Source organism: Megascapheus bottae, chromosome 14 (genome assembly GCF_031878675.1).
Source record: "Megascapheus bottae isolate mThoBot1 chromosome 14, mThoBot2.hap1, whole genome shotgun sequence".
Taxonomy (NCBI): Eukaryota; Metazoa; Chordata; class Mammalia; order Rodentia; family Geomyidae; genus Megascapheus; species Megascapheus bottae.
This window is the reverse complement of record NC_143522.1, coordinates 26,504,665-26,529,335: the sequence shown is the minus strand read 5'-3', so window position 1 is coordinate 26,529,335 and position 24,671 is coordinate 26,504,665. Positions and strand designations below refer to the sequence as shown.

The 24,671-nt window shown below is 50.7% G+C and overlaps 1 protein-coding gene across 2 annotated transcripts in view; it reads right to left on the bottom strand.

Moving 5' to 3' along the window:
* The window catches only part of Tunar (transmembrane neural differentiation associated intracellular calcium regulator), a 36,119-nt gene extending 12,530 nt beyond the window's left edge, over nt 1-23,589 (bottom strand). The window contains exons 1-2 of one of the 2 annotated variants that reach the window (XM_090344786.1): nt 23,516-23,589; nt 22,920-23,270 (exon numbers count right to left, since the gene is read on the bottom strand). In XM_090344786.1, coding sequence (XP_090200912.1) covers nt 22,920-22,931 — 12 coding nt within the window. In that variant the 5' untranslated portion in view covers nt 22,932-23,270; nt 23,516-23,589. Of the gene's footprint in view, nt 1-18,474; nt 18,825-22,919; nt 23,271-23,515 lie in introns of those variants that run through there. The other variant, XM_090344785.1, reaches the window with a different exon arrangement.
* Between the last annotated feature and the right edge of the window lie 1,082 nt (nt 23,590-24,671).

Sequence of the window (24,671 nt, the reverse complement as noted above, 5' to 3'; positions counted from 1 at the left end):
TTGGCTGAGCTCCTGTCCTGGGGCCTGATGGGTGATCTTAAGCCTTTCATATTTGTGCCTAACCTGCCTGGGACATGTGTCCCTCTCAGAAGCTGTCAGGTTTCTGCAGCTCTGTGTCTGAGGCCAGGTGTCAGCAAGCTGCACCTGAGTCCTGCCTGTACCTCTTTCTCTCCCACTCCCTGGCCCCTGGCTCTGCCCACCGCTGGTGCATCCTCCATGCTCACAGAACCCCTCCCAGACCTCACAAGAGGTGAAGCTATGGGAGCACCCGGACCTCAGGACTTGTCCTGAGTACTATCCAGTAGAGTCCAGATCTACTGAGATACAGAATAACCCAGTTACACGAGGGTGAAAGTCCAACTCAGCCTGACCTTCAGGGCTGCAAAGACTCGCTCTCCACATCCTTAAGAGGCAGAGTCTGAGCTGGGCCCCAGGGGCTCCTCCCAATAGTCCTAGCTATGTGAGAGGCTGAGAAAGGGAGGATCTAAGTTCAAGGCCAGCCTGGCAAGCGAGCTTCTGAGACCCCATTTCAACCCATAGCTAAGTGTAGCATGGGTACTGATTATTCAAAGCTCCACAGGAGGCTGTGATTGGGAGGATTGTGGGATAAACCTGAGCAAACAAGCTTGCGAATAGCATCACCATGGAGGAAGGCTGGATACAGAGATGCACACCTATCATCTCCACCACAACAGGAAACCTAAGTGGACAGATTGATTGGGGGTCAGATGTTCACCTGGGTGGGAAAACAAGACTGTACTCTAAAAGTAACTAGTGTGAAACAGTGGATCCATGGTACCATGTTGGCCCCATAAGCAGAAGGCCCCGAGTTCAAATCCTAGACCTGGGTGATGTTAGCTTTTACTCTTAAGGCTGATGATGCTCTACTATGTGAAACACAATTCCACTTCTGGCTTTTTGCTGGTTCACTGGAGATAACAGTCTCTCAGATTTGCCTGCCTGGTCTGGCTTCAAAGTTTTAGACCTCAGCTTCCTGAGTAGTAAAAGCTCGGGATACTCCAGACACTTGAGGCTGGTGTATAAGAACACTGGCTGCAGAGGCTTCAGGAAAGCAGGCAGCAACAAGGTCCTTCCAGTGCCATTTGATGGGCAGGAAGATGGCACCTTCTCTGGGGGCAATCAAGAGTCCACCATTGATGTTCTACAAAGTGAGGACTGTAATTCTTCGAAGGAATCTGACAAGAACTGTTAGAATCATAGGGCTAGCATGATGCGTCTGTGACCCGTGCTTGAAGATGTTTGTATGTGTGTGTGTGTGAAAGAACTTTTCTTTGGACCAGTCCTGGGGCTTGAACTCAAGACCTAGGTACTGGCTCTTAGCCTTTTTGCCCAAGGCTAGCACTCAATGACTTGAGCCAGGCTCTGCGTGGCTTTTTTGGTGGTTAATTAGAGATATGACTTTCCTGCCCAGCTGGTTTCCAATCATGGATTCTCAGATGTCAGCCTCCTAAGGATTTCAGGTGTGAGCCACAGGCACCTTGCTGAGCCTTCCTTCTAAGTTCTCTGAGACCCAGAGGGTCATCAGGGCATCTGGGTGTCCTATGGTTTTCTTCACAAGGACAGCCCCATGCGGCTGTGGTGACACTGCCCCCTTTCATTTCCTGTCAGCTGTGTGACCTTGCACACACTCACCCAGCCCGCAACACTGTCCACACTGAGAAGCCAGCCACTTTGGAAGCACACCGTGTCCATTGGCGGTTTGCATTCTTGACTTACTGACAAATGAAGGAAGTAAGCCAGCCAGGCGGAAGATGGTGCCAGCAGCTCTCACAGCTGGTCCCACAGCTGGCAAGGCTGGAGAGAGCCAGACTAATCCATACAGTCTGGGACCATGACTTCTCTAAAGTGCCTCACGGGGAGACTGTCTGAGCCTCAGTTTCCCTGATACAAAACCAGCTAACCCCTCTCTGCTGCATGAATTTAGCAAGGGCAGATTCAAGGCTCTCCTGCCCCTTTCCCTTTCTCTTTAGGGCTTAAAATTGCACATAAGTTCTATTTATTCAGAAAACTGTATTGATGTTTTGTGGGTTTTCATAATGGAAAGACAATGCTTTCTAGGAAAAGTCGACTGACAGTCTCTTCTCTTCCCAGATCAGAGAGAGAAGAATGAGGACCAGTGGTAAAGGGCAGTAGACCCTTGCTCTTGGGGGTGGCGGCGTGAAGGCATCGCCTTCTACCCCTTGTCTTCACAGTCAGTGCTTAAGAAAAAAAAGGATGTGGCTAGAAGCCCTGTTAGAAATCAGTAACTTATCCCTCCTCCCCAAGGTCCACGAGCCGAGTGTCCTCATTTCTAATCACCCTAGGAGGCAACACAGACAGCTCCACCCTGCGATCTCCTGAGCTCAGGACTTGCTGAGCACACATCTTGCCCACACTAGCCAGGAATCAACAACCTGTATTTCATGCATATGTTTCTTTGGCAGGCTGAACCCATCAACCTCACTCTAGAACATTTGCATTTTAATGTGATGCTTTTTCTCTGACAGGCTCAGACATCTGGGTGGGTTTTACACCATCTCCTGACATAGAAAAATCCCCTCTTTACATATGGATTCCTGCAATTGTGTGTGTGTGTGTGTGTGTGTGTGTGTGTGTGTGTGTGTGTGTGTGTGTGTGTAAGAGAGTGAGGAAGAAGAGGTGGAGACAGCATTGCTAGGAGCCAGTGTGGTGAGCCTCTGGTTCTCAGGAGCCCCAGTCCATCAGATTTATTCCTGCGTTCTCCATTTGTATACTTTCCTGCTTGTAAGGTGACCCACTCAGGAGGAGGGCCCTCTGAGAGGTGACTAAGCCACTAAGCTGTGTGCAAGGCTATTGGTCTGACTGAGGTTCCAGGTCAACCCCCTCGGGGACGGGTGGAGGGGGAGTAAAGTTCACAAAACTTGGTCTACATGGGAAAACTGGGCATAGTGGCACATGCCCATCCTCCAGGCTAGGACAGAAGGCTTAAAGTAGAAGAAGGGTGGTCCAGGCATGCGCCTGAGCAAAAAGTGAGACGCTATCTCAAAAGAAACAATGTAAAAACGGGTCTAGAAGATGGCTCAGAGGCAGAGCATCTGTCTAGGGAGGACAAGGCCCTGAGTTCAAATCATCAGAACAAGAATATTCACAAGCAATGACAGAATCACTTTATCAAGCACAGGGAAGCCTAGGCAGAGGAAGAGCTGTTGGTATGGGACTAAACTTCCCTTTTTTGCATTAAAACGGGGCACTGCTGAGGAATGAGGACAGGGTCATGGCATGAACAAAATGAGAAACATCCCCAGAACAGTGTCACTGAAGGTTCAAGTTGGCCCAGGAAAACAGGCTGGTGTTCCAGGGAGAGCCACACAGCTGTGCAGCCACAGAAACACAGGTGACTGCCCACTGTGTCCCTGGTAGCAGTGTGGCTTCAGAAACACTGCAGGGTGTGTGTGTGTGTGTGTGTGTGTGTGTGTGTGTGTGTGTGTGTGTGTGTGTGTGTGTCTGTGTCTGTGTCTGTGTCTGTGTCTGTGTGTCTGTGTGTCTGTGTGTGTCTGTGTGTGTCTGTGTGTGTCTGTGTACCAGTACAGAAGCTTGAACCCAACAACCCAACAACGACTGCAGGTGTGAGCCACTGGCACCGGCTCAAGGAAGACTTCCCAGCCTCCCTGAACTTGGGATTTCTTAATGATTCGATCATGTAACAAATGACTATCTAAAATGTATACATTTAAAATATTTATAAAATTAGCTACATATGTAGTGCCAACCTAGATTCAAGGCCGTATGCCTGGTGTTGGTGACAGACGTAGGTCCACTGTAGCTTGTCTCCAATTGGCCAAGGCAGAGGCCCTTACTCAGAGGATGCTGTGACTGACAGGACCTCTGACCTTCAGGGTCTGGGTGCTGCTGAAGACAGCAAGGACACTTGAGGCCAGAGAGAAGGTGGCAGCTGAGGAAGAGAGTCAGGAGATCATTCCACAAGAGACACAGCACATTGGCTGAAGCCAATTCTGAAGTCTGGGGCTCAGAGTGCTTACCATGAGAGAATGTGCTAGAAAACCATGCTAGTGGAGATCAGAGGCTGAAGACTATTCCTAATTGTGATTGGAAGGGCTTCGGAGACCTGGCGGAATTCCTACTTTGCAGAAAAGTTGGAGAATTTAATCACTGATGATGCCAGAGCCGGAAAGCTTTGAGACCTGGCACTATTATGGAATTGGGAGCCACCTTGTAAGGCAGGGGTTGACCATCGCCACGATTGCCGGGATTTGTCTTCCCTCATTCCACAACTCGGCCTCCTCTACCCTGCCCCACACTCATCACACACCAAGTACACACAAATACACTTTGCCAGAATGAGCTCTTTGCTAGAATGAACTAGAATGCAGCCTGGCAACTTCCTCCAGCAAATAAGGCATACACACAAATCATGTGCCGCCAGCAGACTGGGCCTCTCGTCCTCACCCTGGCCTGGCTCTCTCCAACCAGACTCAGGCCAGACCCACCCCCTGAGGCCCTGTACCAGGCTCCTCCTAGAATACTTTCTTTCCAGTGGGGTCTGGCCTTCCTGCTCATTCCCCAGCTGCAACCCAGGGCCAGCAGAGATAGCCCATGGATGCGTGCGATGGGGGAACAGTCCTTAATATGCACATGCTGATGAGCTGGGGGACCTCTATGGCCTGTGTCTACAACCTCCCTCCCCCTCCCACCAATCTAGGCCTCAGAGGCTGGCAGGCTCCTGGAGTATACGGAGAAGCAGGTCAACCTGTGGGGAAGCTCGCTCTCCCCAGCACGGCTGGCCCCGAGGAGTTGGTGTTTTATGTAAAAGCCTAGCCATCTCTAGACCCACGTGCTGCACCTGCACCGGGTTCACGGGCCTGCTTCCAAGTCTCCTCCCATTCAACTGGGAACCTTTTCCACCGAGGGGAAAGGAAAAAAGGAGAAAGGTTTCTAGAAGTGTGCAGCTGCGGGCCTGTGGCTCCTGCACATCCAATCCTTCGCCAAGGCCTGGAGCCCTGGTCCCCAAGATGAGGCCCGCCAGGCATCCCCGGGAGAAGTACCCCAAATACACTAGACTCCAACAGGGCATAACTTGGTCTAATTTGTGGATGTCATTTTGGGGTCCCCAAGCCCTGGCACAGATGTGGCTCATGGCATGTGTTCAATATGAACTCCTAACTGCAACAGCTCCGCCCACTGCCCCCTCCCCCCAACTCTAGGGGCAAAATGTTCCTAGAAAAATTGCAAAAGGAAACTTGTCACTAAAAGCAGCTTATTGACGCATTTCTGTCCTTTCCTTTCACACCTTCAGACCATAGCACATAGGAACGAGTTTAGAGACATTCACTCAGCTCAGGCAACATGACCAGGATGCGCTGCGTGGCCGCTCTGGGCAAAGCTTCCACAACCAGAAGCTGTCCACCTGAATGGGACAACAGCAGCTGCATGTTTCCCCCATGCAGCTGTAGCCTGGGTATGTCTCACCAGAGCCCCAAAGTGCACCTTCTCTGTGCCAGGTCTTGGGCCTCTTGTAAATGAGGAGTCAGGCCCAGCAAGGTGGGGCAAGAACCCACATGGTTAGGCCACAACCAGCCCAGAGGGGCACCTCCATCCGGATGCCTGCAGAAGCACAGGTACCCAGACCCCACCTGAGATCCTAACAGGACACAAACTCCCAGACCGCAGCGTATTTTAAAGGCCCCAGGAAGACTATCCTCATATGTACAGCTGGGCTGAGAACTCTAGCACCTGAACAAGCAGCCTTGTGTACTGGAGGCTCTTTTGCTATTAACTGAGCATCTACTATGCCTCTGGATCTTGGCTGGCTTCTGGGGAAGCCTGTGTTCTTCCAGAAGTATTAACTTCCCTAGGGAGGCATCCAGATAGCTTTGGGACTCAGGGTCTCACACATTCAGGAAGAGAGGGCAAACCCTTCCCAGCTAGCACCTACCACCAGGGATTCAATTGGATTTTCCTTAAAGAGATGGACAGTCAGTCATTTCAACCAGCTTGCCTCAGGCTTCCAGCTCTTGATACTCAGGATCTCCATTCTCCAAACTTTGCTGCTCCAGGCTGCTTACTATGGAGCCCAGAGGACATGTTTCTCCTGCCCAAGTGCTGGCACCATCTCCTGCCCCTTCTCCCACCTCTCTCCTCCAGCTGTCTCCTTGATGGCAGATGACTGTTTAAAAAACTCCAGAGGAAGCTGGGGACTGGAGACTCCCGCCTATAATCCTACCTACAAAGGAGGCTGAGATCTGAGGATCGCAGTTCAAAGCCAAAGCAAGCAGGCAGAAATCTGACTCTTATCTCTAATTAACCGCAAATAGCCAAGCTGAGGCTCAAGTGCTAACCTTGAGGGAAAAAAAGAGCTCAGAGAAAGCACTTAAGCACTAAGCTCAAGCCTAAGTACACACGCACATACACACACACCCCAAAAATCTAGATAACTGTACCAAGTTTGTCCCTTACCCAAATCCATCCTTTCCCAAGGACAGCTCCCATGGCAGAAGGATTAGGCATCCTCTTCCATGTGTGCCTCAGGAAAGTACCTCCCAGCTTGTAACATGACCACTGGCATTTATTCAGGGGTGTGTGTGTGTGTGTGTGTGTGTGTGTGTGTGTGCGCGCGTGCACGCGTGTGTGCGTGCATGTGTGTGTGTGTGTGTGTGTGTGTGTGTGTGTGTTTTGCCAGCCCTAGGCTTGAGCACTGTCCTTGGACTTTCTTAAGGCTAGAGCTCTACCACTTGAGCCTCAGCACCACTTCCGGCTTTTTCTCTATGTATGTGGTACCGAGGAATCGAACCCAGGTCTTGGTGCATGCTAGGCAAGGCAAGCACTTTACCACTAGGCCAAACTCCCGGCCTTATTCAGGTTTTAATCCGCACCATCTCACAGAATGCCACAGCAGCCCTGCAGAGTTTTCAGAGAGGAAAGAGACATGCGCCGGGGAATTGCTGAGTCCCTGGGCTGTGCCATGTGGTGACGGAAGCTGCAGACATGTGACAGCCCCCACACGCCTGAATGCAAGGGGAAGGAACTGGAGGTGGCTGCCATACTGTGTTCTTACAGGGGAAACAGCTACACTTCAGTCTGCTTCCCCAACACAGGTGCCCCCGGCCAGCTGAAGTCACACTGCCGTGGCCAGCCTCCCTGAGAAAGGGGACTCACGTAGTGTGGAGAGGCCCTGCCAACCTAGGACACACTGTGCCCAAGCTGCCACCTACTCACAGTGCCCAGGCACTGGCATTGCTCCAAACAGATGCCAAGGCAGCACAACCTATCCTCATGGCTCTGGGCTGGCAGCAGTGGACTCCATGACTGTCCTGGGAGTGGGAGCAGAAGACACAGAGCCCTCAGGGAGACTTGTTAAGGAGCTCAGGGCTCCCTGGACCCAGGCTGCACCGTGTCCTTCCAAAACACAGGCCTGAGTCCTAAATTGCCCATGGCCTTACCTGGCAAGGGGGAATCAAGTTAATATGAGGTTACCCTGGGTGAGGGTCTCTACAGAAGCAGGAAGAAGAGAGTCAGACACAGACACACACAGTGAGAGGATGAGGAAGATGGAAAGGGGCTGGAATGAGACAGCTCCAAGCCAAGGAAGGTCGAGGATGGCTGACCACCACTCTGAGCCAGGAAGAGATGAGGTATGATCCCTTGGGACATCCTCACCGCATACACTCACCTCTGCAAAGCTATGCTTCATGCCACTCGCCAATGAGGGCAAAGGCAGAGAGCAGACTCTGCCACACCTGGGTGTTTGACTTTGGATTTCCATAACTATAAGAAGGCAGAAGAGCTGTGTGACTAAAATAAAATAAAATAAAAATAAAACAACCCAGAGAAACGTGCACAGCAGGGACACAAGGCCAGCAGCAGAAGCCCAGCCTAGGAGCTGTTCCCTAAGGGAAGAGCAAAGTCCACCTGCAGCCCTAGCTACTCTCCTGGTCCATCACGGGTCTAATCAAGTTACTAAATTTGAGTCTTTACAAACAACACCAATCACAGATCCCAGGACTCTGGTGGAGAATAGACAAGTTATTCAAAAAAAAAAACTCATGATTTTGTCCCAGAAAGAAATCAATGCTCAAAAGCCAAGGTTATTTTTGCACATGACCCAGGCTGTACCTTTAGACCACAGGAAAAGGGTATAGGCTCCATTGAGGACCCCTGCAGAAGCAGGGCCTTGTCTGTGCTTCCATGTGGGGGACAGGGCCTGTGTGTTCAGAAATCAATCAACTGGAGATTCCACCTGCTTTAGAAATGTTAGCTGGTGTAAACTCCTAATTAGCACATTTTACTTTCTTGCTACCAAAGGATTGTCTTTCTAAGTCGCAGGCTGGGTCATGCCATTTCCTTGAACCCCGGACTTGGCTGGCTGTGGACACAGCCAGATCTTAACAATTTTCTGCCAAAGTATGAGTGACCTCCAGGCCCCCAACACCACAGGTCTCCAAAGCATTTCCTGGCTAGCACCAGTCAGGCTATGGCAAAATGAGAAAAACAAGGACTGCACACTTTCAACTGATAATCCTCTTTTTTGTGTGTGTGTGGGGGCAGTCCTAGGCTTGAGCTCAGGGCCTGAGCACTGTCCTTGGACTTATTCAAGGCTAGAGCTCTACCACTTGAGCCTCAGCACCACTTCCAGCTTTTTTTTCTATGTATGTGGTACCAAGGAATTGAACCAGGGTCTTCGTGCATGTTAGCAAGCATTCTACCAATGAGCACTGTCCTTGGACTTTCTCAAGGCTAGAGCTCTACCACTTGAGTATCAGCACCATTTCTGGCTTTTTTTTATGTACGTGGTACTGAGGAATCAAACCCCGGTCTTCGTGCATGCTAGGCAAGCACTCTACCATTAGGCCAAACTCCCAGCCTGAACCCCTGATTATTTTTAATTAATGAACTCATCAAAAATAATTATGTGCAACAATTCTGAATATTAAGGTTTTCCTGTTTTCAAAAATGATTTATCATGTGATGCTAACAGCAAAGAGAAATGAAGACTTAGCTATTGTATACCAATTCCTCAATTTAGCAGAATTCTTCATCCATGTCCACCCGCAAGCAGGCGTACAGTCACCCTAAGCCATGACGTAGACCTGAGACAAAGGAACTGGAAGGTGTCTTGCCTGTCACCCAAACCTGTACACCTTCTCAGGGTAACCTGTTCTGATCACAGTCCCAAGGGACCCTCTTTCACCACAGGTCCCTGGCCTACCTCCCATGCAGGCCTCTCAGGTTCTCTCTTGAGGATGGAGGCCCCAGAGATGCAGAGGGAGTTCTGTGGTCACAAAGACCTGGGGTGAAGGCTGCCATTTGGGGGGTGATCATAATTTGATCATGTGTTCAGAGGAGAAAGCAAGAAAGCCAATGTGGCTTTGTAATACACAAAAGAGAGGTGGGAGCAGTATGAATGGCGAGACTGGGGGTTCCGGAAAGGGGGAACCCTGGTTTGCTAGATGGTTTCCTGGTTTCCATTCCTTCCTGGTACTGCCAGGCTATGGCTCTTGTTCTGCCTTCCACGACACCTAAGTTCCTTAAAGGAACAACCTTCCACCTGCCTGAAATATCCCTCAGTCAATTTGTTTCTTTGCCTTGCTGATCTTCATTCAATGAGGACAGAAACCAATCTTGGGGAATGCCTACATGAGCCTGGCACACAAGTTCTTTCCTAGATGGAAGAGTGGACGATTCTAGCCTAGCTTGGGGTATGCGATTTCCATAGCCTTTTGTGCTCGTTACTAAGCAGCATCTTCAATAGAAGCCTCTCCTCCATGCTGCAGCCCCTCTATAGCTTTCAGGAAAGCGGGGGGGTGGAGGGCGGCTCTCCAAAGAGCTCTGCCAATGTCCCTTCTCCCAAGGCAGTGAAGGGGCTCCCTACTGAATGGCCCAAAGCCAGGAGGGTCAGGGTGGCAGCAACAGTCCTGAGGCTGGCCTGGAGAGAGGAAGCTGGGAGCTCAGGGACTGGAGCCTTTCTTTCCTTGGGATTAGGAGGGGGCAGGGAGACAGGAGGGGCAGGGAGAAAAGGGAAGGGAGGGGGAGGCATCTGCATTTGATGCAATAGACACAGTGCTCACTCAGAGACCATAAAAAAACCTTTTCACTTCTTTTTTTTTAATCAAAAGGGAAAAAATTAAGAGTTGAGGAAAACACTTTAATATTTTAAAATATATCACATCTGTGCATTCTTTAAATTCACTTGTGTATCACAAAGCAAAGACTGCTTATCTCTTCTTCCTTCCCTCCCTCCCTCTCTCCTTTCCTTCTTTTTTTTCCTCCCTCCTTCCACTTTCTCCCCTCCCCTCCCCTCTCCTTCCCTCTCTCTCTTTTCTTTCTTTATCTAGATGAATTAAATTATCTATGAATTCAAAAGTACTCAGTACTCAGAAAGCACAGGCCACTATGCAGGTAAAGAAGGAGGTGAGGAAGACAGGATGAGGAGAGATCTGTCCCAGAATCAGAACCAAGGGCTCCCATCCACAGACACAATCCCAGGCTCTTGGTTGGCTCTCAGAGCTCCAGTTACACAGAGAGCTGTGTGCAAGGACCTGCACTCTCCATGATACTTAAGGCATACAACAGATGCTTTCACATAGGGTCCATCAGGAGACCAAGTCTGCCTGTCCCCATGCTAACTAGCCTCTGACCTTACACTGAAGGCCATGCTTACTCACTGGGTGTACATACAGTGGAGCCCTGAGCACATGTGAGAAGCCCAGATGGCCTCCACACCCCCTGGATCTCCCAATGTCCATCCTTACCACTGTAAGGATGCAGGGGCTGTCGGCCCCATCCCACCCCGATTCCCACACTGGCCGCACACTTCATCCAACCCAAGGGCCAGACGAGAAAGGCTCTACTAGGTGGCTCCATCCCAGTCAACTCCAACATGGGCTACTGACCAAAGTGGATGGAACTAGACTTGGAAGCCTCTGTTTGGATTTTTTTTCTTTCAGAAAATAGGTATCAGCACAGTGATAAATATTTACATTCTCTTGCCAGTTCTGGAGCTAGAATTCAGGGCCGGGGTGCTGTTCCTGAGCTTTTGTGCTCAAGGCTAGCACTCTTCAGGAGCCCAGCCCCACTTCTAGGTCTTTGCTGATTAACTGGAGAGAGGAGTCTCAGAATTTCCTGCCCTAGGCTGCTGATTCTCAGATTTCAGCCCCTTGAGTAGCTAGGATTACAGGTGTGAGCCACTGTGTCCCTTTACATTTTTAAATTTAGCACCAACTAGTTCTATAGGGGGTTCATTTTGACCAGGTCCATATTTGCATGCAAAGTATCTTGATCAGATGAATCCCCCTCCCCATCTCCCCTCCCCCTTCTCAAATCAAATCTCAACAAGTCTCACTTCCACAGTCAATTATCTCCACCATACTCACCCTCCCTCTCTCCCTGTTCATCTGCCCTTCTCACTAGTACCACCATTCAGACAGAACTTATCTCACTATCTTAATAATCATGTTTGTGAAAGTATATGCTGATAACTTAAAAGAGGCTTCACCATAGTATTTCAGAATGCATACACTGTACTTTAAGTCAGACTGTTCGCAAGAAATATGTGAAAGTATGTACACGATGTGAATGTGTTAATGTATATGGCTGTCCTGGAGAAGTTGTTATATCAGCCACAAATAGGCTGAACCCTAACTTCTTCACACGTGAGACAGGAATGACCTCAAGGCTAACATTGCCATAGAGCAGTGGTCCCGATGAAGCTTGCAGAGACTTCCAAGTGTCTGTACCATTGTGAGCACCCACGATTCGAGAGGTTGTGTCACTCACCACCATCCCGATGCCATTTTTTGTTTTCAGAAGAGGAAAACAGTGTTTACAAAGGCTACAGCAGATGGGTCAAGAGCCAGAAAGAGAGAATGAGCTTGGACTTACATCCAGATCTTTCCAACACTACCATTTACCTCTGTAAATGGCTTCAAGGAACAGGTGCACAGCCTGGAAGCGTGGACAGCCAAGGGAGCCTGCTGAGAAGTGACCACGCCAGTGAGGGATTCATACAGAGCTGTCAATCAGCTGCGGGCCAGAGGACCTGGGAAGCACAAGGCGCTTGCCCAGGAAAACAAAAGAAGTTGACACTCAAAAAATGTCTTCATCATCATTGTCCTGGATGCCCCCGTGTTTTCCCCACTGCTTTACCACACACCCTACCCCAAGAGGACTGTTTCAACAACTCTGCTGTGCTCTTCTCTCTCTGTTATTTATTTATCTTTATTTTTTTGTCGGTCGTGGGGCTTGAACTCTGGGCCTGGGCACTGTCCCTGATCTCTTCAGCTCCAGTATTCTAGTGGTCTCATGGACTTTAGTGCCTGGGATGACTTTGAACCTCAATCCTCAGATCTCAGTATCCTGAGTAGCTAGGATTACAGGTGTGAGCCACTGCACTTGGCTTCTTCTCTCTTTAAAATATCAGCCAATGGCCAGGCACTGGTGGCCCAGCCGGCAATCCTAGCTACTCAGGAGGCTGAGATCTGAAGATTACAATTTGAAGCCAGCCCAGTTAGAAAATCAGTGAGACTCTTATCTACAATTATCTACTCCCTCAAAAGTCAGAAGTGGAATTGTGGCTCTAGTATTAAGGTGGTAGTCTTGAGCAAAAAAAAAAGGTAAGGAAGCCGGGCACGGTGGCTCACGCTTGTAATCCTAGCTACTCAGGAGGCTGAGATCTGCAGATCAAGATTCAAAGCCAGCCTGAGCACAAAAGGACCTGAGACTCTTACCTCCAATTAACCTCTAGAAAATAGGAAGTGGGGCGTAGGGAGAGTTGAAGAGCTCAGGGATAGCGCCCAGGCCCAATTCAAGCCCCACCATCAAAAAACAAAACAAAACAAAAACAAAAGCTAAGGAAAATACCGAAGCCCTGACTTCAAGTCCAAGCACTGACACAAACTCAACACAAAAAAACCCAGCAACAACAAAAAATCAGCCCAAAGTGGTGAAATACATTACTTTTCAGCTAGTGCATTACTTCTGTCCAAAACTGCAACAACGTGTGGGACTGCATGATAACTTATCTAACCTACACATGACCAAGTTTTAGCCGAATAACCTAGAGCAGCCAGCTTACATTTCAGCATGTTCTACAGTGCCATGATGGTTGTATCTGATGAGCGAGAACCGGCCTTACAGAAGTGCCCAGTAAAGCTGTTTTCCTGCTTTGAAGTCAGCCAACAGGCCCATCAGCTGCTCCCGCAACTGAGAGAACCTAGGGGAGGAGGTGCAGACAGCTGGGAGGGCCAGGGTCCCACGAGGGAACAGCTGGTGGATTCTGAGCACACCCTTCTCCGACGGCACCCTTCATCCAGCCACAAACAGCTGGGGAGTGATTCATAGGTGGGTGCCAAGAAAGCTCCCGCCCAGATCCTGGGGCTCCAGAGGGCAGAGTTATAAGCAGAAGGCCAGCTACAGACGCTGATGTAGAAAACCATCTGGGTTACCCCAAGGGGTACACACAAGGAGCTCAGCGACTTGGGGTGTATGGCTTCCCCAGGAAGCCTTCTAGGATTTTGAGAAGACACAAAATCCTCTAGACCGATCCACATCCAGATCCTGGCAACCATTCGGCTCTGCTCTGATATCCCTGCCACTGAGTTCCTCCCTTGCCTGAAACACCCACACAAGCTTCAAAACACCAAGGAGCCAGACAGGGCCCACTAGCCCTGGTCCTGCCAGCCGCCTGGCTCTGAACCCACCTTCCACGAAGAACAGAAGGAACAGGCAAGGCCACGTCCTCCACGCTTGTTGGCAACAGGGAATTGTGAGCACAAGGTGTCCATCTGCAGGTGGGTATGTGCCAGCTCTGGGCCCTGGCCAGTCCCAAAGATCACAGCTGGCTTCCGAGCTGCTCATGCCCCTTTCATCACAGTTCCCAGCATGACCTTGGGTTTCATGGCATGTGTAGGCCCTGGTTTGCTGACTGACTTCTAACTGGGACTAGTGACTGACAGGGGCTTCATCCCTCCAGCTCCCCGAAAGGAGGCAGAAGTCCTCTTGAACAGTTCTGACAGAGAAGCAAAGTGCCTGAGTGTTTTGCCCTTGAGATGAGGAGAACACCAGCCTGTCTTGAAGAAGGCTTTTTGCCAGCCCCACCCTTCCCAGAAAGCAGCCAAGAATTCACCACTTACGGAATGGTCTTTTTTCTCCTCCCCTGTAGAAATGAGAAGGTGGAGGGAGCAGACAGATGTAGTGATGAGTAACTATGACCCCGGGAAGTGTCTCCTCCAGTCCCATTGGCCCAGTAGGTCTGCACAAGCCACCTGCTCTGCCCAGCACATTATTTTCAAAGCAAAGGGTCAGAGTAGCTCCCAACACAGTCCCTCTTGTTCCCAGCTATTCTAGTCACCGCTGGTGGAAGCTCGGGGAAGCTGGCTGCAGCACGTGTCCTGGATTTTCTCAGCTGTGGATGTAGGTCTGAGAGTCTTGTTTCCAGGCCAAGAGAAGCCTGAATGCATTTGCAGAGGCGCAGGGAGACCTACGGCTCGGTGAATCAGGCTGGGACACTGCCTGCTCCATTTCCTGTTGGCCGGAGTTCACGCGGGCTGGACAGCCAGCCCTGGAGCCAGCAGTTCCCTGGCTTTCTCTGTGGGCCCCAGCAAGGTCGGGAGAGCTGGGGTCTAAGCAGACAGACACAGACAAGCCCGAAACAATGCAGTCAAGAGAAAATGGAGACCACACCCAGACCCCTACCGACATTCTTGTCTAGGATTCTTGAACATTTTCTTCACCATCACTATTCTCTAACATGGAGGTTACAAGGGGTAAGGGAAATAGTCACAATTCAGGGAGAAGCTATCCTCTGAAAACCCTCATCCCTGTTCAGACACTCCTAAGTCACCCTCCAGGCAGGGGACACTCATTAAGTTCCTATTCAAGCCTTGTCTCCTGTTATGCAGCCTTGGTTCCCCACTGCAGCCTACAACACCCCAACCCTCAGGCCCCACCCCTGCCCAGTTTCCTCTCCCTCCAGCTGGGAATTCATTTCTCCTTTGCCAACTCCCCTCTCAGGGCTCACGTCCTATCCCCCCACTTCCCCATTCCTAACCCCCTTCCCCAACTCCACCCTCTCTGGGTGGTGCAGTCACACTAGTTAACTGTCGGAAGTTACAGAAGAGGCTTTCCCAACTGTCCATCAAAGAGAGGCCACCTCATTTGCCTTCATCTCCCACAACACCCTACCTTATGGCAATGTCAGCACATCCATGGGTGTGAACAACACGGCCACATCAAATGGTAGTCTGAGAGAAGATGCTGCAATGGGTCAGGTAAAGGAAAAGTACCTGCAGGGGGCGCCAAAGGAAGCATCCATGGCCACTGCTGGGTTGGCTGCGTTGAGGGCTAAATATGAACCATCTGACCATGCATTCATCTCAAAAACCCCACATCTTCCCCAGGCATGTGCTTGGCTGGCCTCGACAGCCAGTCTCCAAGAGGGTCACCATAGTAGCTAATATTTCTGAGTGTGGTTTGCTGGGCCCCAGTAGGGAGACTGTAGAAAGAAAGAAAGAGAGAGAGAATGAGAGAGAGAGAGAGAGAGAGAGAGAGAGAGAGAGAGAGAGAGAGAGAGAGAGAGAGAGAGAGAGAGAAAGAAAAAAGAAAGAAAGAAAGAAAGAAAGAAAGAAAGAAAGAAAGAAAGAAAGAAAGAAAGAAAGAAACTGGCCAGTCAGGTGGTGGTTCACGCCTATAATCTTAGCTACTCAGGAGGCTGAGATCTAAGGATCTCAGTGCAGTTCAAAGTCCGTGAGACTCTTATCTCCAATTAAGCCCTAAAAAATGGAAATGGTGCTGTGGCTCCAGGGGTAGGGTGGTAGCCCTGAGCTGAAGAGCTCAGGGACAGCACCCAGGCCCAGAGTTCAAGCCCTTTGACTGAAGGAAAAAAAAAAAACTGCCTTATGAGGCACAAGGCAACAGGATCATCTAGCCCAAGAGAAATTCAGTCTATTTCTAGAAACTCCCTCCAAAAGAGATGTCTAGAGCCATGTTGATAATCTAGTCCAGTGATGAGTCACCCTGTGACATCAAGCCTGGAATTAAAGAGCTGCTTTCAAGCCAGCCCCACCACGATGGGTCCTGGGAGTGGAGTCTAGCCTCATGGGCATAAGAGAATCATGTCTATGGGCTTTCCAGCAGCAGAATGAGTCTCACCCTCCTTGCACCCCACCAACTCGGAGCCCACAGCCCCAAAGAGAAGGCCTGGTGGCTGGATGGGCCTTAGTGGTGTTTTGGAGGCAGAAGCAAGGAGGCAGGGTGAGAGAGGAGATGAGATTGCACAGGGCATTTGCTACTGCTGGAGATCTGTTGGGCACCCAAGGGAAGATTTTAAAATGTATATATAAATATATGTGTGTGTTTATATATAAATATATATGTATGTGCACATACACGCGTATTAAAGACCCTTACCTTCAAGTGTTCAGACTAAGCAAGCTGGGGGACAAGGCCCTGGAACCTGCATTTCAATAAACTCATAGTACCCCCTCCCCCACCATTTTTGTCTCACCAGCAGAAGGCGAGAGTAAGAACCATAACTTGTCCCCAGATACCCAGGCCAAGACAAGAAACAGGAATGACCAACAGATCCCCTAATCGCTAACCAAGGCTGACCTCCACCCCACACCAGCTAAGCAGGTGCACTGGGATGGAAGCAGGACATGACACGCTGAAGCTGTCTATGGCTACCCAGAGAACCTCAGTGGCCAGCAGTGCTTAGCTGGTGCTCAGTGCTCAGAATGATGCTACCAAGTTCTTGACAGGTGAAATCTGTCTGATTGGGGTTGATCCTTGTAACCAGATAGGACCAGAGACAGAGGACCACTGCTGGTGGCCAAGAGAGTGCCAGGCCCACACAGAAGGACACAGCGGTCAGGAGGGATGCAGCGGGGTTTCCTGGAGCCTAAGGACAAGCAGCCCCAGGATAGAAGCTGCATCCTCAGGGACATTGCAGATGGAAGCAATGTTGATCTTGTTGGCAAAAATGATGGAAGCATGATCTCGAATCTTTCTTAAGGGAATCAGGTGGGGTTTCCCACTCCTGCTTTTCAGATGGGAAAAGGGATGCCGGCTTTCATTTCTACCTTTAGATTTGCACTTCGCAAAGCTGGGCTTCTGTTTTATTTTGCTTTTATTTTTGTTTAAAAAGAAGTATTCAATAAAAAGCTCTCTCAGCAAATGGAAGCAAAGCATAGACATTTATGAATCATTTCAAGCTCAAAATGATACTCTCCGGGCACGTTCACTTTAGTTAAAAAAAAATCCCACAAACCAAGACTTGTCATTACTAATCATTAAAAGATGATGACTATCATTAGCACTCATTTTCTAGAAGGCCACATGAATCTGGGGTTGGGGGGTACAGCCTCAAGGCCAATCAGAACAGGAATGGTTTCTCTGTGGCAGGATAAAGCAATGTGTACAGTTCAGATGGCCAGATGACATGAGCTGAGAATCCAGGGATGATGGGAAAATGCCTTGGGCATTCCCTAGTTGCTCTTTAGCTCCGTGATGCTAAATGAGGCACACATCGCAGCTTACCACAGGTTATTAAGGGAGTGAACTGACTGAAAAGCCAGGGTCCCCTGAGAAACTTCACCCTCTGACCTTGAAGTCAAGTTTCCAACATGCCAGTCCACTGTGGTGTTTAAACCATGCAGATACTAAGCCACAACTCTCCTAGTCTACCAAGAAGAGCCCAAGCAGGTACAGGCATTAGCCACAGAAAGTCATCTCCACTGAGCTCCAGCCACTAAAATACTTCCTTTGAATCTATTTGTAGGTGGATATTAAAGCACATGTACTTCCGGAGTTACAATTAACTTTGAGGTTAACACAGATCATGGCCCCTGGACTCGGCTGCTTCCCAGATCTCCACTCTCTGCATAGCCACGTTTGCATTTTCTACTTTGTAATTAGCACACAGAATAGAAAACTGGCCCAAGGCTGAAGAGTCCAGGCACCAGCCTCTTCGCTCAAAATCTAAGAGTCAAACTCTGTAGATCTCACGGGAGACCTGCCATGATAGAACTCATTTATGACATCAAACATCCGTGCTGACTGCTGTGGTATGGTGCTTTATGGATCACAGATGAACCATCCCTGAGTTTTCTCCCATTCTATTTTTTCCTCATGAATCACCAGCCACCAAACTTGAGGCTTTGATACATAAGCAACTTGGTAGCCCCAAAGAGGACTCTGTTTTAGAAATCAAGTACTGGTGGCTATTCTTAGCTACTCAGGAGGATGGGATCTGAGGATCACAGTTTGAAGCCATCCTGAGCAGGAAATGTGAAAAGCATCAGACAGCACCCAAGCTCTGAGTTCAAGCCCTAGTGTGCAACACACACACACACACACACACACACACACACACACACGCACACCACTAGAAAGACAAGGCTGGCATCAGAGCTAGAAGTATTTTCCACTGCATGTGAAAATAACCAGAGTCAAGGGAGGGACTAAAAAGTATCTCAGGGACCATACCTTGTGGGCCTCCATGGAACCTGGAGTTTCTGGTCCTGGGAATGGCTGACACTTGGGCCATTCTGCACACAGTAGCTGAGCATTCTGGAGCAACTCCACATCTGATTCAATGGCATCTCTATTCCTTCCAAACTTGGACGTGCTCCTGGGAATTCCTAAGGGCTGTGGGTGAGCCTGTGACACCTTATAGTAGCCCCTGTCCATTCCTGCTCCACTTTGTTGACTGGGAAGATGAAACTGCAGGCTTCTTGAGGAGAAACTATCCTCAGAAGGCTTCCGTTCTGTAACTCTGGTGTGTCCCCTGTCGGGAGGCATGGGTCAGCAGCGCTCACCAGAGAGTCGCAGGTATCAGCCTGAGACCATTGTTCACAGAACCCCGGGATGATGTGGAACTGAGCATTTCCAAAAGAACTACCAACACTAACCTTGCTAAGGTTAAACTTGGCTTGTTTCTTAATCTCTTTGGGAGTGAATCAATTTGACAACATGTAGTTAAAATAAATCTGATGTCCTAAAAAACAATGAATTCAGAAGGCCACCACCAGCTCAACAGCTCAATTCCCCAGATGGTAAAACACCTTTGTGCTTTTTTAATTTGTTTTAAGTGGCATGGCATTCTCTAGAGATGGGAGAGGAAGGACATGGTTTGGTTACCTGATATAACGCAGCACCAGTAGAAATGGGCATGGGCTCATCTTAGCAGGATACACCTAAGATCACACTGGATTCTGCCACGTGCCAGTTGTGTGAGTCTGAGCCAGCTGCTCCAGGGCACAGAGCTCTGCTCACCAGGTTGGTTTTTCCGAGTTCGATGGACCCAAAATGGTGGCTGCCCTCTGTACCTGAAGTCTTGACCCCAGGCAATGAGTGACCCAGAACACTCACCTGTGCTGCCAAATCCATGAACTTCTCACCGTTTTCCGGCATCAGCTGACTTCTAGGCTCTAATGAAAGTACTCTTCCATTTTCAAAACAAATGCAATCAGCAATTACATACTCACCCTCCTTACCTTCCAGGAACAGATGGAGGTAAAATCACCTCTTTGGACTGGAAAGCTATACAAATAGAATGCCATATTCCCTATCCCCCTGACCCACATTACATAACTAGTTCTGCATCTCTGACTACGAGACCCTCCGGAGGGTCTTAGGACACTATACCACCACAAGACCACACCTTGCCAGGGGAGCTCCAGAAGAAGAGCTGATGCGGTCGCCTTCACAGCCGAATTTTCACCCTCCCACTTTGAAGGCATGGAGTGTCCACAAGAGAAAAGAAAATTGTATCTCCTAAAGTCCAAGCACTGTATTGTAAAAATGGATGTCTAATTGAAAATGTTATATAACCTTAGAACTGGAGCATTCCGAAGCTATTAATAACCAGCTGCACCCAAATTCTGATGATTCTGAGAGCTTAGAGTTGGAGGGGCTCCTTATGTAGGAACAGACTCAGATACACAGCTGCACCTAGAGGCACCCAGAGCTGGGGAATAAAAATCAATGGCCCCAGGCCACAAAGCCACAGGCCAGAAGACCCAGAAATGGTCCCGAGGCCTCTGGGGCACTCTGTTCCTCTCCACTCCTATAGGTAGATGTCCCAACTGCAGCATCTGAACACAGACACCCCATCATGCCATCCGCCAAAGAGCCCCAGGTCCAAACTCCTGAGTTAGAAATGGTAAATGCCTCATGGTTACCACACACTCTCCAGCTTGCCACCAAGAAGTCAAGGCCTTTCTACACACACAATTCCATCTAGAAGCCACTCTTACGTATGGTGGAGAAGCACTCAGCTTTTGACACCTTCCAGAAAACAAGCAGGTAGTAAGACAAAAACAAAACTGAAGTGGAAGAATGTATTCTTAACTGTTCATTTTCCTGCTGGGTTGGGAGCATGAGAGGGAGTAAAACAAAACAAAAAGGAACAAGATGCAATGAAAAACCTAAATGCCATGAGTGGAGAGTCATGGTCAATTGTGTAATCCAGCTCTGGATGCCACTAATGGAAGATCCGAAAATCCTTATTTCAGGATTTCATTTCCCTTTTCTCAAGGAACCCAATGAAGATTGTTTCTCTGCTTTCATTCATTTTTATTCAAAAGCTTCCCAATGATGAGGCACTAAGACACACAACACTGACAGATTTACATCCCCATACAAGATGTATTCTCTTCCTAGACTCTATGAGTGTGTCAAAAAGGAAAGCTTTGCTCTGGTTTTGTGAATTTCAAGCAGCTACCAAACCCACTGGGAGATTTGGGTTGTTTTTTTAGGGGGGAGGAAGGTGGGGGAGATAGAATCTGCCTATTTTGGGGGGGATTCAGTAATACTTTCAAAGGTTCATTAATATACATCTTTAAAAGCCTGATGACAGCACCATTCACAGCCATAGGTCAATTTGGTACATGTCGCTGTAATCAACAGCCAAACAGAAAAGAAATCAGGGTCTAAACAACCTCATGATGCACCCTCCTTGTCATAGCCACTCTGAATCCAAGGTCTCGTAAGCTCATCTCTGCCACTAACACTGCCAACAGATAGCACAAGTAGGAGATAAAAAGCACCACTTTATTTCCTGGCACTGATTTATATAGGTTTTACCTACATAAATACGATGGATATATTCTATTTTTGAGAGGGCCAGGAAGGCTCAAGGGCCTTGCCTCTTTCTAGCCTACCAGAGCATCTAGATATACTGTTAATTTATCAGATCACAGGGGCTAATATCTTCTCTCTTACTCAAATGCCTAACCTAACCCACAACTCTAATCTGGCACTTTAAGACATTTTATAGCCACCATACACTAAGCTGATAAACAATCCTCTAAAGCAGGGCACAGCTTTGACTGCTTTGGGCTAAACCTGAACCTCCAAGTACCTTTGACCCAAAGTCCTCTTCTTGGAAACCAACAATCTATTCCGTAGAGTGTCTGGTCCACACATCTGCATCTCACCAGCCCACACACCATGGTCAAGTGCCCACATGCCAAAGCCCATGCCTACAACTCACTAGTCCTCAAACTGGCATCATTCCTTGCATGGATACCACCATGGTTCAGGTGGTGTAAAATAACTAAATTCAACTCTTGGGGAAGCAATGATCTAAACAGGCAGCTCACAAGCCCACAGGCTCCAATGATTCCAATGGCTTCTCCTGTGTGATCAGCCTCAAGGCACTTAGGCAAACAATTAAAAGCTGTAGACCCTAGAAGCTGGGGGAGGGGGAAGGAAGGGAGCTAAGTTACCATTAAAGCCTCTCCATACTCTTCTAGGCTAGGAGCTATGAAGCTGTGCAGACACACAGGGATGTCAAAAAAATGAGCCAAGATATTGGGGGTGGGGGGTAGCCCCTGCTTGGTGGCCATCTGGGATGAGTCCCTGTCCCTGTTAAGTAACCACCTCCAAGACTTCACACACAAGGGCAGGTGCTTGTGACTGTCCTGGGGGGGGGGGGAGGTCTGGGGGCTGGTGATGAAGCCAAGCACGCGGTGGGCACACAGCACGGAGAGGACACACTCACAGGAGGGCCCGATGCTCCCTTCCTTCACTTCAGAGGCTTTAGATGAGGAATCGCAGGGAGGAAGACAGTGGGAAAACATATCCTCCTCCCTAAACTAAAAGAAGAAGCTTTACACACACATACACACTAGATAGGAGCTATCAGCAATGAACTGAAGGATGCACCGAAAGATACATGCTACGGGCACCTCTTGTTCCTAAACAGAACAAGTATACACACACACACACACACACACACACAGAGAGAGAGAGAGAGAGAGAGAGAGAGAGAGAGAGAGAGAGAGAGAGAGAGAGAGAGAGAGAGAGAGAGAGAGAGAGAGAGAGAGAGAGAAAGAGAGAGAGGGAGAGAGAGAGAGAGAGAGAGAGAGGGGGGGGTTGAGATAGAAGCTAGTAGAAAACACGGGGTGGGTGGGTGGATTTGTTACAAGTACAACATGTATCCTTGATTTTCAAGTCTGCTGTCCACCTAACCTCCTCCAGCCCTGTGACCTTGATCAAGTCATTCAGTCCCCCTGGGCCTCAGTTTCCTCATCTGCGCGGTGGAGGAAGAGGGTCTTACTTCTCCCAGCTGGTGTGAAGCTCACTGCCTCCAGCACCATCCGTGCGGTCTGGAAACCCATTTAGTCTCAGCTGTCCCCGCTGCTGAGTCCGCCCCGGCTACTCACTCTTGCCATTACCTGGGCCAAACAGGTCCCTCCTCGCGTGTCAAGCCCACATCCATCTCCCCAGCCAGGAGGCACTGCCGGGGGCTCGAAGGCGCCAAGGCAGCTCGGCGTCCAGACAGGGTTTGGGGGGCAGAAGGAATGGACAGATTTAAAGGGAAACCCTGAAGGTTCCCCATCTCCCGGGGGGTTAGGGGGGAATCAGAGGCAGCCTCTAAGCCCTGCGATGGGGGCGTTGTTCCCGAGGCCAAGGGCCTGGCTTACCGAGAAGAGCATCCGGAGGCGAGTAGGGGGCGCGCGGGGCACGCAGCAGAGCCACAGCCCGACCCGGGCCCGGGGCGCCGGAACCAGAAGAAGGCGAGGAGGAGGAGGAGGAGGAGGAGGAGGTAGAGGAGGAGGAGGAGGACGACGAGGCTGCCGCCGGCTCCTGCCTCATTCTCTCCAGCAGCTCGGACCCTCTCGCCGCCTCTGGCCGGGGCTGACTGCCGGGCGCTGGCCCCCGCGCGCGCCGCTCATGTCCCGGTCAGCCGCGGGCGAGGTGTGCACGCACCCAGGTCGTCTCCTGGCGATCCCCGGGGGCTCCTCATGCCCCGCGCCGGGGCTTGGCGGGAAGACCTCGGGGAAGCAACGCGGAGGGAAAGAAGGAGAAAAGGAGAACGTGTGAGGCCACAGAGCTACGCCCCGCGAGGGGCCAGGACAGCGCCGCCCCACCCACCGCGCCCCTGCGCCCAGCGCCCCGCGCCCCGCGCCATCGGCAGGGCGCCGAGCCCCAGAAACTTTAGCACATGGCCGGACCGGTGGCCAGAGCCACCCGGCCTGGCACCTCCCGCCCTAGCTCGCGCCCCCGGAGCGCAGCTTACCGGCGGCGGCCCTGGCGCGCACGGAGCGAGCGGCGCGCACCAGCCGGGAAGGAGGAAGGGGCTGGCGGCGGGATCCCCGCCCGGGTGGGGCAGGTCAGCCGCGGCGATCGGCGCCACTACGGCATCCCGGGAGGGGGCTGCGCGCGAGCCGGGCGTCTGCGGCCCCGAGGGGGGAGGGTCGTGCGCCCCGCGCCCCGCGGCGCAGCAGCTGAGGACGCGCGCGGGCTTCCCTGGCCGCGGGTCTGCGGAGCCAGCCTGGTTACCTAGCGACTCGCTTCGGGGAGCCCACGCTGACGCGCGCGCGACGAGCAGGGCTGCGGCAGCAGACGGGCGGGGGTGGGAGAGAGGAGAGGGGAGGGGAGGGGGAGCTCCGGGCGGGAGCGGGGCGGGAGGGGAAGGCTGGCGGCTGCGGGGCTGCGGGAGCTCCTCCTTCCACGTCCTCCCCACCCCCCCCCAACACCTCTGCGCTAGGAGGGGACTTGGGAAGATGTGGCCCCAGCCTGGCTCTGTTGGATGAGGGAGCCCGATCTGGGCAGGGGGCTGGGGTACAGGTGGGCAGGTGGCAAGAGGATGCTGGGTGCCCCACCCTGGGAATACAGCAGCAGGTGGCGGCGTTGTGGCCCATTCAGGCCTGGTGCCCAGAGGCAGGCAGAAAGGAGTCCGGGCTCTGCAGGAGCGTGGGTGTGTGCTCCCTCCCACGGGGCGTACTTGGGGACCTGAGGACGTGGGTGAAAGACGCGATGCGCTTCCTTATCCCTCCGGTCTCTGTCCTTCCTGGACATTTTGCTGGCTGTCGCCTGCTGTCCCACCCTGAGCTCCTCCTACCTTCCAGAGACCAAGAGATGTCCTTGCTTTTAGGAGCAGCTGCACTGGAGCTCAAACCACCACCTGGTTCCACCAACACCTTCCCAGCCAACCCCAGGGCCCAGATGCCAGCCTTTGGGCTCCTGAACCCAGCTTTCTTTTGGATTTGAGGCCTCTCAGGCCCACTGCTGTTCAAATCCAGATACCTCTAATTATGTGTAATGCACAAGAAGCTTTTATTTAAAACTTTAGTTAACATATTCAGGAAAATGGGCATTTTCCTCAAAACTCATAACCAACTGCTGACTCGTAAGGCACCCCACGAATATGCACACACGTTCTCGCTAAGGCA